Here is a 2,727-nt window from a genome sequence, read left to right on the forward strand (position 1 = left end):
AACGGGCGCAAAGGACACGGCCATTGTTGTTCGTCTCGAGAGTAGATTGTTGCCCAAAGGGTCCCGATGAGTTTTTGTTTTTGCATACAAATACACTGTTGTTCGCCTTCTGTATTCCGGCCTGGTCGTAATGGGTGAACATTTACCTCTCAGCTACACCTTGCTAATGGATAGTAAACATATCAATGAATTATGTGACGTTGTGCACACTTCTTTGAAGTAACATTGCCTGTAACTGTAATGGAAGCAATTAAAGTTTACAAATTTCTATCATTTTGCAAAGGGGCGATGGTGTTCGACATGAAAACAAATGAGTACAAAAACTAACGAGATACATTGCTTCTTATCAATGAGAAGCACTTAAGGTGCCCATAATTACAGTTGCACCCATAAAATATTACTTTTAATGCAAAAATTATGCAAATGCGCTTGGAAATAAAACACAAAACTTGTCAGATATTCCATTTGAAGAGTTTTCAAGTCAATCACAGCGGTTACATAGTTAGCGAATAATGCAAAGATCAGAGGGAAACACGAAAGAGACAGTTGAAATAAAAACAACTGACATGTTTTTATTGAAATTAACAAAATAATGTAATGATAAATAATGTACAAAAAACTGATTTATAGAGCGACTAAAATCATACAAGAAATTTTGGTTTTATTTACTGATGCGGTTTCAAAGTAACCGTCATTTGAAAGGAGCGGAAGATTTATTTTCAAATCTCACGTGTCCAATATGTTGAAAAATACTATGGTGTGTCTTTGCTTAAGTAGCTGCCTAACTGTTCACTAGATACGTGCAGGTCATGCAACTGGTCAAGGAGGCGCCGACAGCGAAAACGGTCCTAGAGGCAATTGACGGGTCCTGGAGGTCTAGCAAGGACCACCTAATGTTGGCCGTGAAAAGCGGCGCCAACGCGGATGAGGTAAGGGCCGCGGTGGCCAACATAGTCGGAGGGGCGGCCACACCAGTGACCCTCACGACCATGGCCGTGCTCACCATAAAGAGCATCGACATGTTCGCCGACAGGCAGGAGGTAGCTGAGGCGCTGGAGAAGGTCGCGGGTAGGGCAATACCTGCAACGGACGTCAGCCTCCGCCGGATGTACAACGGATTACAGAGGGCCAGCGTCAGGGTCCCAGCCAAGGTGGTGGCAGCCCTGACAAAGGATAAAGTGGTCATTGGCATGACCTGCTGCGCAGTCCGAGAGGCGGACCCCATCCCGGCCACCAAGGAGCGTTGCTACCGGTGCCTCGGGATAGGCCACCGAAGAAATGGTTGCAAGGGGCCGGACCGCTCCGATTGCTGCCTGCGATGCGGCAGCAAGGACCACCGGCGGAACAGCTGCACGGCCGAAGCCCCTAGGTGCGTGGTGTGCTCCGGTGCACATAACACTGGCTCTGCGGCGTGCGAGGGTAATGCCATGCAATGCCTCGCATAATGCAGATAAACACGCGGCACTGTCACCTGGTCGGCCAACTCCTGGCCCAGGCGACATGCGAAAAGGAGGGCCCCCACGGTGATGCTGAAGTGGTGCTCATCTCGGAGCTGCCCCGGTTGCCCACCAATTGCAACTGGGCGGTGGACTGCAAGAACACGGTAGCCATCTACTCCAGTGCTAAGTACCCCATACAGCACCTCTGTAGTAATACCGAGGGACTCGTTGTGGCCGAGATCAGGGGCATAGTGTATGCCAGCTGCTACGCTCCCCCTCGGTGGGGCATCGAGGCATTTAGGCTGTATCTGGAGGCGCTGGCCCTAGCAGTGCAAGGCCACCCTCGCGTCGTCGTAGGAGGCGACTTCAACGCTACCGCTGTCGAGTGGGGCAGCCCCCGGACCAACGCCAGAGGAGAGGAGCTCCTCGCGATCATGGAGCAGCTAGGGCTCGTCCTGCTGAACCGTGGATGTGTGCCAACATACCGAGGCAACGCAGTGGCCAGGCCGTCGGTGATCGACGTGGCATTTGCCACTCCAGCCATCGCAGGGCCGGGCGACTGGCGGGTGGTAGTGGACGACCAGCTGATGTCGGATCACTCGCCCATCACCTACACCGTCGGAGACCCGCAGCCTCGAACCGCACCGCGCCCGGCACCACGGCACCAGCTTCGCCGGTGGAGGATGCACCTGTTCGACCCGGAGGTGTTCGCGATCTCGCTGCGGGCACTCAACTTCGACGGAGTCGAACCAACGGTGGCTGCCGTCACGAAACTGCTGGTGAGAGCCTGTGACGAGACCATGCCGCGCAGTGGCCGAGGACCGGGTCGGATCAGGCGTGCCGTCTACTGGTGGACGTCGGAGATCGCGGATAAGCGCACCATCTGCGGGCTTGCCCGAAAACGCCTGCGAAAAACGGGGGACGCCAGCGACCGTGCTTACCGGGCCGTCGAGTACATGCAGACGAAGCGCATGCTCGACAGCGCCATCCGGGAAAGCAAGTGGCGGTGCGCCCGCGAACTCGCGGACTCGGTGGAGGACGACCCCTGGGGCAACGCCTACCGAACGGCAGTGGGCTGGCTGACAGGCAGAAGCTTGCGGCAAGAGGACGACCACGAAGTGCTGGGACGCATCGTGGACGAGCTGTTCCCACAACAGCCACCGATGGACTGGCCCGATGCAGCGCGACCAGAGACTGCCACTGGGGCGATCCGCGGGGTAACGGAGGAAGAGCTGATGGCTATTGCCAGCAGCCTCAGCCCCCGCAAGGCCCCTGGACCCGACGGCAT

General features: G+C 55.4%; 1 protein-coding gene across 1 annotated transcript; it reads left to right on the forward strand.

The window, feature by feature from the left end:
- Positions 1 to 1,444: 1,444 nt before the first annotated feature.
- LOC128276525 (uncharacterized) lies at positions 1,445 to 2,656 on the forward strand (the record flags this gene model as incomplete). Its single annotated transcript, XM_053014982.1, has 1 exon — positions 1,445 to 2,656. A coding segment is annotated over exon 1 (1,212 nt), but the record flags the coding sequence as incomplete, so codon positions are not given.
- Between the last annotated feature and the right edge of the window lie 71 nt (positions 2,657 to 2,727).

Source organism: Anopheles cruzii, unplaced genomic scaffold (genome assembly GCF_943734635.1).
Source record: "Anopheles cruzii unplaced genomic scaffold, idAnoCruzAS_RS32_06 scaffold01461_ctg1, whole genome shotgun sequence".
NCBI lineage: Eukaryota > Metazoa > Arthropoda > Insecta > Diptera > Culicidae > Anopheles > Anopheles cruzii.